This window comes from Podarcis cretensis (genome assembly GCF_951804945.1).
Source record: "Podarcis cretensis genome assembly, chromosome: 4".
In the NCBI taxonomy this organism is placed as follows: Eukaryota; Metazoa; Chordata; class Lepidosauria; order Squamata; family Lacertidae; genus Podarcis; species Podarcis cretensis.
The window spans coordinates 41871928-41887032 of NC_137173.1; the positions used below are offsets into that span (position 1 = coordinate 41871928).

The 15105-nt window shown below is 40.9% G+C and overlaps 1 protein-coding gene across 8 annotated transcripts in view; it reads right to left on the reverse strand.

Moving 5' to 3' along the window:
• The window catches only part of POU2F1 (POU class 2 homeobox 1), a 104199-nt gene that overhangs the window by 21332 nt on the left and 67762 nt on the right, over positions 1-15105 (reverse strand). For 4 of the 8 annotated variants that reach the window (XM_079974785.1, XM_079974787.1, XM_079974788.1 and 1 more), the window contains exons 4-10: positions 14304-14357; positions 11506-11625; positions 9015-9194; positions 5352-5478; positions 4135-4203; positions 1451-1545; positions 507-683 (exon numbers count right to left, since the gene is read on the reverse strand). In XM_079974785.1, the coding sequence (XP_079830911.1) occupies positions 507-683; positions 1451-1545; positions 4135-4203; positions 5352-5478; positions 9015-9194; positions 11506-11625; positions 14304-14357 (822 nt within the window). The remainder of the gene's footprint in view (positions 1-506; positions 684-1450; positions 1546-4134; positions 4204-5351; positions 5479-9014; positions 9195-11505; positions 11626-14303; positions 14358-15105) is intronic. The other 4 variants (XM_079974791.1, XM_079974792.1, XM_079974786.1 and 1 more) reach the window with 3 other exon arrangements.

Below are 15105 nucleotides of genomic sequence, written 5' to 3' on the forward strand. Positions count from 1 at the left end.
TAATAAAACAACTGTGCCATTCACTCTCATCCCAACCAGGCAGTCCAAAAGGATGCTGTGGATGATGGCACCAAAAGCTTCCAAAAGGTCCAGGAGAATTCGTAGGGGCAAACTCACCTTGATCTCCTTGCAAGACTAATCCATTTGGATAACTAAAGTGGTTTCTGTACAGAATCCATCCGAAGTGGCCGCTTTGTAGTTCAATGGTACAACACATGATTTGCATGCAAAATCCCTTCTACCTCCAGGTAGAAGGGGGGAGTTCTCCTGTCTGTAACCTTGGAGAACTGCTAGTAGCCAATGCAGACAATACTGAACTTAAGGACCAATGGTCTGGCTCAGTGTAAGGTGGCTTATGTTTGTTTGACATTAATTAAAATGCATTTCACTTGGAAATTCACAAATCCTCCACAGATACTAATAAAAGCCCACATAAGAAGTCATCACAAATTAGGAATCACTGGTATTTTATCCATTGTGAAGGGATCTTAAATCTTCCATTTTACCTGAGTGAATCCAAGTTTGATCCGTCTTTGTTTGAAAGTCTTGGCAAATTGCTCAAGCTCCTCAAGATCACTGGGCTCTTCCAAGCTGGGGGTATCAATTCGCTTTGGTGTTGACTGGCTCTGTGGAAGTGGCTGAATAGGGGTCGCTGCTATTGTGCGTGTTGGGGTTGCTGGCTGCTAAGAAATATAAGAAAGCAAAGAGTGAAGTCAGAAAACATATAGAAATAAAGCATGGTTAAGAAAAAAAGTATGGCTTTTCTTGGTAAATGCTAGTATCTACTATCTTCTAGCATACACACTGTATTTTAATTACATTCAACTCTAAAATAGGTATTGTAATCTAGAGTATTCTCAAAGGGAATTTTATTCAACAGAGCAATTCTTTTAAAAGGACAATAAAAACAAAGGTGTCTCCCGATCCTTTAATTTTTCTGCTTAAGAATGAAGTACACTTTCTCCCAATTATTCTCACTATGCAAAAAAGAGAATGACTGAACAAAGCAAAGGGGTGAGTGGGAAGAGTAAAGTCCCAAAAGTCCAAAACAGCTCCAGAAAGAGTTTATGGCTTTTCTGCTATAAAGCTTTTTAGCAAGTGACAAAGTGATATCAGATGGACTTAGGACTGGTTCAGAAGTTGCATCTAAGCAAAATTCCTATTCTGACAGTAGCTAGACTTCTAATCACTGCTTTCCAGATGCGTTAATACATTTTCCAGTAATTTCTTGATATGTAAAATATAGCATGACACATGCACACTGTGCTCAACATTTTCCAGTGCAAGTGCAAAGGTTTTTAGAATATGTCAACAATCTCTTAAGTGAGAGGTAGCCACCAGTTCATTGTCTCTCTAAAATAATAAAATGGACAACTTTTGCTATGCACCATGGCCTGAATTCTCTCATCCTACCCCCAAGTAGGAATAAGAAAATTTATCAAAAACTGACCTGAGAGGTGAAAGTGATGCTTGGCTGAGACTGCAGGAGGTTGGCTTGGCTTTGCTGAGGTAGTTGCGTTAAGAGATTCTGCGCTTGCAGGAGACCTGAAAGAGAGGAGACATGAATTTTAAAAATTACATAAATGCTATTGATCAAACTGATTTACTGCAGTATGGTGTCTTATGGGCACAGACCATATAGCTCCTTAGTATTTTATGCAGAAGTCTGCTGAAGGAAATCTATTTCAAGTATATCATTTCCCCCAAAAAACCAATGGAACTGAACTGCTTACTGGGCTCTGGGAAGCTCTTGCAAGATCTACCAGAACCCAGTAAGCAAGTCTGACAGCTCAGAAGCTCTTTCTGCACCGGGAAAACGCTGTGTAAAAAGAGCTTTTAAGCTCCTGCGTTCTGTGCTTTTAATTTGTGTGATTTCAACTGACCAGCCCTCAACCGTGCCAAGTTAAACGTCCATAAGTTACCCATATTCAGAGGAGAGAGGGATAGATATAGGCATTGAGAGTGCAGGGGCACATGATAGCAATTCAAAGGTTTGAAGCACTGTAGGGTAACACATGTGCTGAAGACACTATGTATAAGTATTTATATGATAATGCTAGAAGACAAGACAAGTTAGATGACAGAATAGATACAGTGGGTAAAATGGAAACTTGGTGGAATGGAGAGTTCCAGTGGGACATGATGATCTCTGGATACAGACTCTATACATGGTCTAGAGCTGAGGCTGCTCTGTTTAACAGAGAGAACACAAGTCCAACAAGCTATAAAAGGGGCAGGTTCCTTCACAGAAATGGGGGGGGGGCATTATGCAGCTCCCAAAAGTAATTTAGCACTGAGGATCCCCCTGACCAAAACGCCCAGGGTAATCTTGAAATGAAGGATTAAATCAAGGAGGCATCCAAATGAGAAAATGCTAATAGCGCTAATCCGATAAGCCGTCAATGGGCTTGCTTCGCAAGACGAAAAAACCGCTAGACGAAGAGACTCGCGGAACGGATTAATTTCGTCTTGCGAGGCACCACTGTAATGGGCTACATGCATTTTCTAGTAATAAAAAAAGAAATAAAATTTCTAGATATCCTAAATGACTGTTTCCTAACAGGTGGTCATTGTACCAACTAGAGGGGTGGCAACCCTAGACTTAGAACTTAAGTGAAACTCAGGACCAGGTGGAAGATGTGTTAAGCAGATTGGAAACAATTACCGCAGTGCTATCAAATTCAACATATATGTAAATTGCCAAGAAAATCCAACACAGTCACATTTTATTTCAAAGGAGGAAACTTTGCCAAAATGAGGTGATTGGTAAAATGGAAGCTGAAAGTCAAGAGGGACAGGTCTCTCCAGAATCCCCAGGGTTGTTCAAAACCACAAAAATAGAAGCCTAGCTAGAATATATTCCACAGATCTGGAAAGGTACCACCAGGATCATTAAGATGCTGGTGTGGTAAAGAGCAGAGTCAAGGAAGCTATCAGAGGCAGGAAGGATTCCCTCAGAAAATGGAAGTCTAGTCCAAAAGAAAGGCAGACAGACCAATAAATAATAAACCAATGAAACCAATAAATGATAAAAACAAGGACTGACAAAAATTATTTAATTACATTCAAAGCAGGTGACTGCATAGGGAGGTAGTCAGGCCTTTGGATGACAAAAGAGCCAAATATGTGCTAAACGAGTAAAAGGAGACTGCAGAGGAGCTGAATCAATTATTTGTCTTCACTGTGCAAGATGTAGGGAAGACACCTGTGCCTGAATAAACTTGCATGGATTTTTTTTTTTTTAAGAAGAAAAAGAAGAAGAAGAAGAAGAAGAAGAAGAAGAAGAAGAAGAAGAAGAAGAAGAAGAAGAGAGGCAAATGGTGGTAACAAGTTCTAGGTCTTTTTCACAAATTAGAAACTGAAAAATTATCTGGTCCAGATGGCACCCAAGAGTTTTGAAATGTGAAATTGCTGAACTTATAACAAAAATATGAAAACTGTCAATTAACCTCCATAACTGAGGACTCGGCAGTGGATTTTTAAAAAAGGATCTGGGGTGGGGTTGGGGTTCCTGGCAAATTGCAGGTCAATTATCTTAACATCTGTTCCACAAAAACTGGTGGAAAGAATTGTTATGCCTTGCTGAAGCAGAACCAGAATAGTTTCTGCAAGGGCAAGTCCTATGTTATTACAGTTCTCTCTTTGAGTATCAACAAGCAAATAGGAAGAGGTGATCCAGTTGACATGCTGTCTTACTACTTCAAAACTTGACTTAATAATTTCAAAAAGCTGCAGGTAAGTATCTCACCCAAGACTCCTGAATAAACTTAGCAATCATGGAGTAAGAGAAGTCCTCTTATGGATCAGGAATTAGTTAAGAAACAGAAAGCAGAGTAGGAATAAATGGACAGTTCTCCCAATGCAAGGATGAAGAAAGTGAAGGCCAACAAGGATTGAGGCCTTTGCTTTTTACTTTTTAATGACCTGGAGTTAGGGGTGAACAGTGAGGTAGCCAAGTTTGCTGACGATACCAAATTGTTGAGCTCCAAAAGGATCTCTACAAACTGGGTGAAAAAGCAGTAAAACGGCAAATGCAATTTATTGTAAGCAAATGTAAAATGCTGCACATTGGGGCAAATTTTTACCCCTCATTTAACATATACGCTAATGGGGTCTGAAATGGCAGTGACTGACCAGGAATGAGACCTTGAGGTTGTAGAGGGTAACTCGATGAAGATGTTGACCCGACCCAGTGTGCGGCAGCTGTGAAAGAGGCGAATTTCATGTTAGGGATCATCACGAAAGGGACTGAAAATTTAACTGCCAAAATCACAATGCTGTTATAACAAATCTATGGGGAGACTACACTTAGAATACGGTGTACAGTTTCTGATCACCTCCCCTCAAAAAGGATACTGCACAGCTGGGACAAAAAAATTCAGAAAAGAGGGAACTAAAGTGATCATGGGGTTGGAGTAACTCCCCTGAGGAAACAAAGGGATTTTAAGTTTAGGGGGGAAAGATGAGTGGTGGGAGTGGGGACGTGAGAGCGGTGCATAAGATTAGGTGTGGCATGGAAAAAGTGGCAGGCAGAAAACTCTCCCTATTAATATAGTACTAGAACTCAGGGGAAGCCAATGAAGCTGAATGTTGGAAGATTCAGGACAAAAGAAAGTACTTCTTCACATAGCGCATAGTTTAAACTATGGTATTCGCTCCCACAAATGTAGTGATGGCTACCAACTTGGATGGCTTTAAAAGAGGATTAGACAAATTCATAGAGGATCAGGCTATCAATGGCATCTAGCCACAATGGCTATGTTCTAACTCTACAGTTGGAGATAGTATGCCTCTGAATATGAGTTGCTGGGAATCACAGGAAGGGAGAGTGCTGTTGCACTCAGGTCCTGCGTAGGGGCTTCCTATAGGGATCTTGTTGGCCACTGTAAGAACAGGATGCTAGATTAAATGAGTCTTTGGCCTGATCCAGAAGAACTCTTCTTATGTTCATTACAATCATGACACTCAAAGCACTCTAGCAACTGCAGAAAAGGTGGGACAGAATTTTTAAAAATGAATTGTTGTAGCCTAAAGTTTTAGCCCAAATAAAGGCATATAGGGGAAAAGAGGTGTCCTGTATGCTGACTATTTCCAAAACTGTAAAAAAGGGAAAAAAGAGTACTATATTAAAGAAGGGAAAGGATAAGGATTCCAGAGAAGCCATGCCTGCATACTTATTGGACTTCTGCTCATGTGATGGATATATTCACCCAGATGGTCCCTACTCTATAGTAACAAACATCTTCCCTAAAATTTACGTGCCTGAGTATTAAATACCTCTGGTTGCTTGTTTGCCTGCAACAAAATATCTTTATAAAAAACCTAAGTCCTTTAGGAAACGTCTTGCTCACCCTGCTGCCCCTGCGGCGTCTGTGAGATGATGAACTGTGCTGGTTGCAAGTTGGTTGTTGGATGCACCAACACAAACTGTTGCAGGTTGAGATTCTGTTGTTGGAGCTGCTGCAGGTGCTGCAAATCCTTGAAGAAGCAAAACGAAATTAAGAGTTTTTTAAACTTAAACAGTCATTCCCTCCCCTTCAAAAGCAAGACAAACCTATTAGGAAAAGAACTGTGATCCAAAATTCTTACTCTGCAAACACAGGGCATCTGAATTTAATAGCACATAAAAAAATGAACATATACTAATTCATAGAATCATAGAATGACCTGGAAAAAGTTGCTAACGCGAAGGAACAACAGCAAAGTATTGATTTAAGGATGTAGTCCTCCTCCTGAGGTTTTCAGCATATCATCAATTTCACTAATAGAAACAAAATTTTAGCATCAGCAAATGTTGAAGTTTTAGGCTGCCATGGAGCTCTGCTTGTCCCCAGGCTCCTTCAGTTTTTGCATCTGCCCTCCGCAGGTGATGGGGGCTTTGGTAGGAAATGACTAGTGCAGCCATCAACAGCTCACCAGGCTCATCAACCCTGCTCATAAGGAGACCTGCTGGAATTTTATGCCAGCTGCATCATACAAGTCTTTGCTTTCTCATACATCTGCTTCCAGGCAAGCAGCAGCTACAAAACAGTGGTGAGAGAAAGTACATACCATCTCCTTCCTCTTGGCCCTAGTCTGCCCCACCCACAGAAGTGAATCCCACAATGTTTATGTGGGGACATATTCATCATATGGGAGGGGGAGGGGAAGTAAACATGGAACAATATGGTGTCTGGGCAGTAATCAACCATGTTTCACACATCAGAGAATTACCGGTAACTCTCGGAATCCTACTGACTTGATGGCTTTTGTAGGTCTGGTAAGAAGCCAACAGACTCAAAACACTAGCCCATTGTACCAGCATGATAAAAAAAAAGATAGCAAGAACTTGAGTGGTAAGAACATATTATGAAAAATGATAAACAATTTCCTCGCAGCATGCTAAATTGTGTTTTGTTATGTACATTATATCTATCAGGATGTGGTATAATTTGTATTAGCTCTGTAAACTGCCTTACCAGTAGGTGAACAGAGAGCTATACACACTACTATATAAATGTTAGGAAAAAACCCTGCTAGCATTTATTCATATTCTCACAGAAGATTTCTTGCGATGATCGCAGCTAGAGTTGTGTGTGTAAAATCAGTTAAATATAATGATGTGTCTGAAACGGCGATCAGGTTAGTGAATCAATTATTCAAGAACAGGGCTATAAAAACAAACAATTATTTGGATAATGTATTTATAATAGTAATCCAAACAAGCTAAGCAGGGCTCTGTTGTAAGCGACTGATGAAGTCCATGTACTCCAATTTGCAGTGGAAAAAGTGACGGACTTCAGATATATATATATATATATATGCAACCCTATAAGGTAGGTTAAGGTGACAGGTTAGGAAGTGGTCCTAGGTAACTGAACTCAGGTCTCCCAGGTTTAATTCTAATACTACACTGGCTCTCAACTTTCATTTTTGCTCCTTGTGACCATGATCTACCAGAATTATTAACTATATAGGCCACTCAAAAGCAGAGTTCACATGGAGACTTGCAACTAGAAATAAAATAATGAAAAATTCATTAGCAATTTTATATCTATATGTGTGTGTGTGTGTGTGTATGCAGCATACAAGTCCAAGAAATTTAACTTTACATTGATTTCATATACATCTCAAAGCGATTCATACCATACACTAAAAATCACTAAGAATAGGCTTAAAAACAATATACAAATCAACTAAAGATAGGCAAGAAACCTAGTTCCCATCCCTACTCACACCCAGCTGGAAAACCCTGTTGAAACAAGAATGTCTTCAATTGTTTCTGGAAATTACAAACAGTGGGCACCTGCTGTATCTCAACAATGATCCTGTTACACAAACAGTCACACTGAAAACCCTGCAACATATTGTCATGGCTAGAACTTATGATATTTTTAGGGTTTCAAGAACAGCCCCTATTGCAAAGAAGTAACTTGCTGGGCATATGGAGAGTAAGGCAGTCTCTCAAATAACTTGGTCCAGAGATGCTTAGGGCCTTATACATTAGTACCCAAATCTGTATTGGCTGCCTGGACTGGAAGGAGCTTGGCAGCCAATGCAGATTCCAAAGACAAGGAGATATATGCTGGCAGTAGTCTGCCCCCACAAATAGGAGCATACTTCCAAGCACCTTGTTTATGTCGGCAGGCTGCAAAAACTGAAACTGATCTCACAAAAAGGCTTAGTGGATGATTGGAAATCTCACTTGGAGCTGCATAAATCATGGAATCAAGTACATTATGGAGGTGAGTGACTTCATTCTCTAAAGTGTCTAGAAAGCAAAAGTCCCTGGGGGTTCCTGAGCTCCATTCACTAATACAGGGGTCCAGAGCCAACAGACCACTCTGAAGAACTCTGCTATGTAGTTATTCAATGGTGCAATGGAGACAGTGAAGTAGGCCCTCCTTGCTGCTTTCACTACTGCAAAGTAGGCATGATTATGTGCTCTAACACAGTGTTTCCCAACCCTGGGTCTCCAGCTGTTTTCAGACTACAATTCCCATCATCCCTGACCACTGGTCTTGCTAGCTAGGGATGATGGGAGTTGTAGTCCAAAAATAGCTGGAGAACTAAGGTTGGGAAACACTGCTCTAACACAGCATTTGAGAGGATGCTCAGAAGGAACTATATCCATGGCCCTCCACATCTCACCATTCTCCAGTGAAACGAGGGCCTTGGCAGGTTTGCCTGTTTCACCCATCAGAAAATAGCTATAGCATTCAGGAATCCCTAAGTGGTCTACCCTAATTGGTCCTCTACGCCTGCAGGGGGGAACTGGTGTCAGCTCAAGCTTCACCAGGAAGTGGTCTGGTGATGACAAAGGGGGCACAGAAACACCTCCTCATTTCCAGGCATCGAACCTCACCACCAGGAGCAAAAACCAAATCAGGAGTGTGTTCTGCATTGTGTGTCAGGTCAATGATCACTTGAAACAGCCCCATGGTTACCATGAAGTCCTGAGTTGGATCAAGAACCAAACTGCATATGCGAGTCTTGTTCAGATTTAACAGCTGAATCATGGTTTGGTTCTTGTGAACAGCTTTGTGCCCACAACCTCCCTTCAATGTCCTCTCTCATTTCTGGGTTTGAAATACTACATGTTATTACTAAACCAGAATTAGAAACTCATTTCAAACCATGGTTGTCTCCAAACCAGAATGGGAAAATAATGGTTTGCATAAACTTTAATTTACCCATTTTGGATGTCACACCAAATTGTGGCTTGCAAAAATCAGGAAATGAGGAAAGCAAGTGGAGTGGAAAGAGCAAGCAATCAAATGTAAAAACTGTTTATAAGAGCCAGATTATTTGACCTGAATGTTGCCATGCCTGCATTTTATAAAAGGAAACTTGTAGCTTTCTGTAACAGGGATGTGTGGTCTTTGGAAATCAGAGGGCCAAGCAGACTATGTTGCCAAGGTATTCAAAACACTGCCTTGTGAGCCCTTATTCAGTTGCACTGCGAACAAAAGAGTAACAAAAGAGACATATTAGGGCAGGCCAACATGATCAATGGTTTGAAAGACAAAGCTCACCTGTGCAATTTGTATCGGTTGAGATAGAGGGATTTGTGTCATGGGCGTTGCAGCAGAAGCTGAGATGGTGGCGCCTGCAGCATTGTGCTGCTGACTGGCTGAATGCTGCACTGCAGCTGCCAGCAACTGTGCCTGTGCCTGTTGTATCAATAATTGCTGCTGGGCTGGTGTTAACGTGAGCTAGGAACAAGTTTTAGGACAGTAGTTAATAGCATGAAACATCATCCCTTTTACAAACCATCGCTATTTATTTCTGACCAGTTGCCTTCAGACAAGCCACCGTATACAGGGAGAAGATGTTTATTCCAGGTAAGATAAAAATCAACCAATCTATCAACCTATATTTCACCTCATCTAAATGGTACTGGCATAAGCATTGTATCATTGTGACCACTGAATTATTGTGGCACTGCTTCAATATTAATGTGAAAAAGGTAATTAGCTAGCAAGCAATGGAAAGAAACAGCACTGACAGGAAATAGCAAGCAAAAGAACAAGCCATCACTGACAGGCTTTGAAAGGAAATTTACACCCACCAGAAGCAGAAGCGATTAGCCAGATGAATGAGAAATAGCAATACTGGCTGTGGTTACCAAACAAACTGATAATACTCCAGCTGCTTCACATTAGCATGAATCCCTGGCATGTTTCATCATTTCCATTATGCCTTAAGATATAGCTGAGGAACATGTGCACCATTTGTTCCCCTCCAAGTCAACCCCCCTCTTCCGTCTGCCTTTTTGTTTTGATAGGATTGAGCTGGTAGGCTGACATCTCTGCAGGTTTCCAAACACACATTATCTCTATGAAACAGGTGGCGTTAGACTCCCTTCGATACATGAATACTCTTCCCTGTTTCTGTATAGAAAGAGCCCTTACCTTCAAAGACCTGGATCTAGTTTCAATGTAGCAAAGAGCAGTTAGGCAAAATGACATTTAATGTATATGGACTAATTTTTACTGTATGCTTATATAAAAGTGCTGTAAGTAAAAGCCATGAAAAAAACTGTATTCAGATTACAGTAAAAGCCCACTACATATGGAAAACAGCCATTTGTAGAGCTTTAAGGCGAAGGATCTGGCATAAATAGAAAACACTGCCAGTCAATACAGACAATACTAAGGTAGACAGACCACTGCTCTGAGTTGGTATAAAGCAGTTTTCTGTATGCCTATAAATAGAATTAAACTCAAAGCAGTGCCATTTGATTTACATATTACATATACCTTTCAGAGATAAATAATATAGGGAGAAAAGTCTCTGATTAACTGCATGTCTCAAATTTTGAAAATAGCAGAAGTCATTTATCAGTTTTTAGTCTCCCAAGTTGTTGTAGCATACTTTTTTTTTGCAATTGAAAGAAACACTGATAGCTTACATTAAAAGTTCTCCATCCAATGAAAACTGTTAATAGGTGGATTTAAACCTCATTTTGTGTATGGAAAAGGAAACTTCAGCAAACCTAAGAGTGTGGTTATATCAACAATAGCACTGTGGTAAAATGGTTGATCAAATAGTCATAAATATGACCAAGACATTGTAACAGCGATATGGAGCAAGACAGGGGTCAGTAACCTTTTTCAGCTGTGGGCCGGTCCACCGTCCCTCAGACAATGTGGTGGGCTGGACTATGTTTTTTTTTTTTTTGGGGGGGGGGATGAACGAATTCCTATGCCCCACAAATAACCCAGAGATACATTTTAAATAAAAGCACACATTCTACTCAGGTAAAAACACACTGATTCCCGGACTGTGCACAGGCCGGATTGAGAAGGCGATTGGGCCACATCTGGCCCATGGGCCTTAGGTTGCCTACCCCTGGAGCAAGACAAACACTCCCCCCGAAACTAATCTAAAAGAAGAAATTTGCTATAATTTGTTGACTTCTTGAATCAACATACTGTGTTAAAAATTACCCTTATACTCATCAGCAAAGTAGAGAAATAGCATCTGATATGGTAGGTTTCATATTGTATATACCAGCTTTCCAGATAGATTACACAGCAATAACCACTATATCAAAAATAAAATTACAGAATTTAAAAACTACTCCCCATCTACAATTGTATCAATTAATTTCTAATATATCAACCTGATTTCTAAAAGATAGTGGTGGCAGGATTAACAGAGCCTCCCTAGATAGAAAGTTCAAAGAACGTAAGCTACAATAGAGAGGGTTCTACTTTTGCTCCAGAAGACAACTTTTCTCATGGCATGGCGACATAGCACAAGGTCTCCTCCTGCAAATCTCAAGAGATGTGGCAATTTCTCCAGATAGGCTGAACTCAGACAATATAGGCCTAGAAGCAAACAGGTCCATGGACTGGGATACCATAATCCAAAGCATCAAGTGCCACTGAGAGACTCATTAAACCAATAGGGAGATTTTCTCTGGCCACATTCACCTGGAATGATAAAGCAACAATCTACTCTGTCTAATACAACAACATGAGTTGGTGGCTCATTACAATTCACTTGGACTCATCTTACCCCAGTGATCTGTCCTCCAGCCAGCATGAGCTGGGTCTGGGGTATGGCCGCCTGTACTGAAGGCTGCTGGGAAGGCTGGCTTGGCTGCTGACTGTCCCCAGATTCTTCATTAGGTTTAGTCTAGGAAAGAAAATATACAAGCTTTTGTAGAAAAGAATGGGTATCAATGTAGACACAGCCATTTTCATAGTTTATTGTAATATAAAGAGGGATGATAGTAACAAGATTTTTGGTTATCAATAAGATAAAAAGCTGCTTATTTCAACAACTTGTTTTCATAGATAACAGGTGGGGGGAAGAAATGCTAATTTGGTATTGTAGCCATAAGCCAATATTTCCACGTTATCAGAATGGAAGAAAAAAACGCTGCTGTTACTTCAAATCATTAACAAAAACAGGGGCTCAATTGTAGTTGGAGAGGGCCTCCAGACACAGGGCCCCCTCAAAACACATATACATATGTTCAAGAAAATTTCCTATTTAGTGCTTGATTTGAAGGCACGGCCTTTAAAGTTTCTAAGCTTTCCCAGTCATTGCCATACTACAGACAGATCTGCACACACTTGTACCAAACTGCCCAATTCCTAGTCAATGTGAAACTCAGTAATCAGTAGCATGCAAGTTTTGGATTAGTGCAGTAGATTTTTCTTTTATACATTTTATAATAATTCATAAACATAGTATTTCAAACTAAACAAGGTATTAGCTTGAAAAACTTTAGATGCTGAATTGCATCCAGGAACAAAAACAAACACTCACCATACATCTTGTCTCTAAGAAACAGAATTTGGTATTTATATAGGCAAACACAGTTCATTTATTTAAAACCATCTTATGAAAGATGAAATTACTGTAGCCATGAGGGAAAAATGCAAGTGAGAAAGCACATGAAAAGGAAAAACAAGGAGAGGGGGTTTATGGTAATTAAAACTGCTTATGCAGAACATTAAAATTCTGCATAGATTTGCATATTTTCCACCACCTGTTTTGGGGACTGCAGAGCAGGCTAATTAACATAGAGGCTCTGATTAATTCTGCCAGTCATTGAGAGATAATTACAGCACAGGACTGTAAACATTCTGCACTGGAGATATAGCCTGTTTGCCAACATCTCTCTCAGGGACTCAAAGTTTGCCATGGCAACCAAGGCAATTTTCAGCCTCTCTCTTTTAGAGAGGAAGGTCACTATTTCGCCTCCTTTCAAAATTATCATATGTAACTAGGTGCATGTTCTAGGGGGTTTAAAGAATGCCCTACCCTAGTTCCTTAGCACTCATAGAGAATGACGCCACTTCACAATAATACTATTTTCCTTCCCCTTTGATGCATTGCCTGAATATTTTAATGAAAGGCAGTAAGCAGTAGATTATAACGCTTTAAGGCATCCTACACCTTCCAGTTGAGATTCAGGCCTCATCATGGGACTGAAACTGCCTTGGTTGCGCTGGTCGATGATCTCCGGTGAGCTAGGGAAAAAGGTGAGAGCTGTTTCCTAGTTCTGCTGGATCTCTCAGCAGCTTTTGATACCATCAACCATAACATCCTTCTGGACCGTCTAGAGGGGCTGGGAGCTGGGGGCACTGTTATACAGTGGTTCCGCTCCTTCCTCCTGGGCCGTGTTCAGAAAGTGGTGGTGGGGAATGAGAGTTCAGACCCCTGGGCTCTCACTTGTGGGGTGCCTCAGGGTTCTGTCCTCTCCCCCATGCTTTTCAACATCTACATGCAGCCGCTGGGAGAGATCATCAGGGGGTTTGGGCTGGGTGTTCATCAATATGCGGATGATACCCAGCTCTACCTCTCTTTCAAATCGGAATCAGTGAAGGCAGTGAAGGTCCTGTGTGAGTGTCTGGAGGCAGTTGGAGGATGGATGGATGGATTGAGGTTGAATCCTGACAAGACAGAAGTACTGTTTTGGGGGGACAGGAAGCGGGAGGGTGTGGAGGACTCCCTGGTCCTGAATGGGGTAACTGTGCCCCTGAAGGACCAGGTGCGCAGCCTGGAAGTGATTTTGGACTTGAAGCTGTCCAGGGAGGCGAGGGTCAATTCTGTGTCCAGGGCAGCTGTTTACCAGCTCCATTTGGTACGCAGGCTGAGACGCTACCTGCCTACAGACTGCTCACCAGAGTGGTGCATGCTCTGGTTATCTCCCGCTTGGACTACTGCAATGCGCTCTATGTGGGGCTACCTTTGAAGGTGACCTGGAAACTACAACTAATCCAGAATGCGGAAGCTAGACTGGTGACTGGGAGAGGCTGCCGAGACCACAAAACACCGGTCTTGAAAGACCTACAATGGCCCCCAGTACATTTCTGACAGTTCCCTCACTGCGAGAAGCCAAAGTTACAGGGAAGCAGGCAGAGGGCCTTCTCGGTAGTGGCACCTGCCCTGTGGAATGATGGATGACTGTATTTTAATATTTTGTTGGAAGCAGCCCAGAGTGGCTGGGGAAACCCAGCCAGATTCAAAGGGTATAATTTTATTATTATTATTATTATTATTATTATTATTATTATGCTTAAGCAGTCAGCTGCATCTTACAGAGAACCGAAGAGCAACCAGTTTCAGATTTTAACTATAAATCTTTATTATTATAAAGGAAAACCCGAAGTGATTAAAGTAAGGCCATGCTGACCATCTTATTTCAGCTCCAACTCTTGGGAGTTTTTCAAACATCTTTTAATGTCAAACAGGACTTCTGTACTGAACAACATTTGTTAATGGCTGCCAAACTCTCCCACTGGTATTGCAAAAAGAAAAGTAGAAAGAAAAAAGGTTGATGCAGACGCAAAAGCACTTACCTGTACATTTAAGGACTGGGCAGCAGCCTGTAAACTTGATCCAGGGAGCTGAACCTATAAAAATGATGTACTTTTAAAAACATAAAACTGGAGAGAAGTAAAATAGCCGAAAAAGAAAGTTTCTCTAGTTTTCGAAACACCTAAGACCACTGAGATAATTAGAATTTTAAAATATAATGCATTGATTCTGATCTAATGCCAGACCATGGTTTGCCCTAACTATAGCTTATACTCCAAATGATAATTTGCATTCCAGAGGTTCAGCCAAACAATGATTTGGGGTTACTTTCTCCTCCTGCCTTTCCCAAGAATCCCCAGATATTATCCAAACAGTGGTCTCTTCAAAGATCCTTTAGTAAAAGGCAAAGGATTTATACGATCTGAAGAGAAACCAGAGTATATGAACTTTTCAAAAATCCTGGTTTGGTGGACATTCACAAACCATGGATTGATGGCTGGTGGTGCTACAGGCATCATGACAAGCCATGGTTTGGCAAGCTATCTGAATTATCCTGCTTCATTTAAAATCTTTAGGTGGAATCTTAACTTTGAATGTCAGTTTTTTACAAACAGAAAACTTTTGGGAGTAGCCACAGTTTATCCAGATTTTGAAGGTGCAAAGTCAAGTGAGAAAAAAGGAATGCAACTTTTATGAAAAGGTATTCCAAAACAGATATGTTGTTAGTCTGCACTCCATCAGCTGTGACACAGTACTAATTCAACACTACCTTTTGCATAACCTAGGCAAAATAACAATACAAGGAAGTGTTATGCCGTGTCTTCAAATGGTTCCTACATTTCT